The 2,182-nt window shown below is 47.5% G+C and overlaps 1 gene segment (V, D, J or C); it reads left to right on the forward strand.

Annotated features, from left to right (window-relative positions):
* Positions 1–1,279: 1,279 nt before the first annotated feature.
* Positions 1,280–1,910, forward strand: LOC126958407 (immunoglobulin heavy variable 3-72-like). The segment is given in 2 exon segments: positions 1,280–1,406; positions 1,510–1,910. Coding segments are annotated over 2 exon segments (447 nt in total).
* Positions 1,911–2,182: the final 272 nt, after the last annotated feature.

The raw sequence follows: 2,182 nt of genomic DNA on the forward strand, positions 1-2,182 counted from the left end.
AAGACCCAGTTCCCATGAAGAGCTCTACGGGGAGGAGGATGAAGATTGGGATAAGTCCATGGGGGTCCCTGTCCTCTCTACACATCTGCTGGCTACCACCAAGGTAAAAATGGGCCAAATGTACCAGCAGAGACTAGCCTCCGAAGACGTTTCCTCACCTGAAATAAGGAAACACACCACAATGTGGATTCCACCACTGCAGAATTGCTGACACTTAGAAATGCACTCAGACAGAAGTAGAGAGTTGATCACAGGATGGCTTCTTCATCTGTGAGGCATGCGGGGGGGGAAGGGCATTATACTCCCAGAACTCAACATTAGTAAACTGACATCCATCACAAACCATCTGGGCCTGAGGCAGCACCTCGATGGTGTCAGTGATGGAGATTGGACCATCCCCCTCCTTAGCTGGGGGGTTGCAGGCTGCGGGGAACCCTGGTGAAATGAGGGAGATTTCCAGTTTACTTGTGTGTTCTCACATTGCTAGAAAGAAATACCTGAAACTGAGCAATTCATGTAGAAAATAGGTTTAATGTATTCATGATTCTGCTGGCTGTACAGGAAGCATGATGATAAATCTGTTTAGCTTCTGGAGAGGCCTCAGGAAATTTACAATGACAGTGAAAGGCAAAAGGGGAGCAGCCATTTTATATGGTGGGAGCAGAAGCAAAGAAAGAGTGAGCGTGGAGCTGCTACACACTGTTAAACAACCAAAGCTCATGCGAACTCATTTACTATCACAGCAAGGGGATGGTGCTAACCATTAATTATAAATCCACCCCCATGCTACAACCACCAGGCCCCACCTCAAAAATTAGGGAAGCAAAATCACATAAAGTTGTTATGACAGGCATGTCCCACAGCGCCCTGGAGTTGTCTCAGGGGAGCAGTCTCCTCCAGTGTTTAGAGGCACAGGCACAGACAACAGGGCTAACTCTGGCCAGATGTGTGATATTGGACACATTGCACAACTGTTCTGTTCTGTATGTAATTTATCTTCTTTAAAGTGTAACACTGACACTTCAATTAATATATTCTGCAAATATGTAAAAATAAAATAAGATGATGACTGCTAAATGATTATCAAGGCACAATCACATAATCTGAAGTTATACTTTCCTGAGAGATAGGATTAGTGCCCATGTTTTCCAGGACACTCTCATCCGCTCTGGACACTGCCTTCTCCTCTCAGGCGTCCCACCCCAGAGCTTGCTATATAGCAGGAGATATGCAAATAGGGTCCTCCCTCTGCTGATAAAATCCAGCCCAGCCCTGACCCTGCAGCTCTGAGGGCAGAGTCCAGCCCCGAATTCTCAGGTGTTTTCATTTGGTGATCAGCACCAAACACAGAAGACTCACCATGGAGTTTGTGCTGAGCTGGGTTTTCCTTGTTGCTATGTTAAAAGGTGATTTAGGGAGAACTAGAGATATTGAGTGTGAGTGGATATGAGTGAGAGAAACAGTGGCTACGGGTGGCAGTTTCTGACCAGGGTGTCTCTGTGTTTGCAGGTGTCCAGTGTGAGGTGCAGCTGGTGGAGTCTGGGGGCGGCTTGGCAAAGCCTGGGGGGTCCCTGAGACTCTCCTGTGCAGCCTCTGGATTCACCTTCAGTGACCACTACATGGACTGGGTCCGCCAGGCTCCAGGGAAGGGCCTGGAGTGGGTTGGCCGTATTAGAAACAAAGCTAACAGTTACACGACAGAATACGCCGCGTCTGTGAAAGGCAGATTCACCATCTCAAGGGATGATTCAAAGAACACACTGTATCTGCAAATGAGCAGCCTGAAAACCGAGGACACGGCCGTGTATTACTGTGCTAGAGACACAGTGAGGCGAGGTCAGTGTGAGCCCAGATACAAACCTCCCTGCAGGGGTGCGCGTGGCCACCAGGGGGCGCGGGGAACCCACTGAGGACGGGACCTGTGCAGGGGAAGGATTGATTTCCTTTCTCAGCTGCCGGAGGCGGGTTTGTGTTTGCAGGACTCTGGAGTCTTATAAGGTTGCAATATTGTGTATTGGTCATTTCAAAACAGCCAAGAACAAATTTCAAATGTTCTTGTCACCAAAGTAAGTATTTGAGGACTTGAGGTGATATATATGTCAATTAGCTCGATTCAATTATTCTATATTGCATTTATAAGTCATAACATAGCTTTGTACCCCATCAACATATGGAGTACAAC

This window comes from Macaca thibetana, chromosome 7 (assembly GCF_024542745.1).
Source record: "Macaca thibetana thibetana isolate TM-01 chromosome 7, ASM2454274v1, whole genome shotgun sequence".
In the NCBI taxonomy this organism is placed as follows: domain Eukaryota; kingdom Metazoa; phylum Chordata; class Mammalia; order Primates; family Cercopithecidae; genus Macaca; species Macaca thibetana.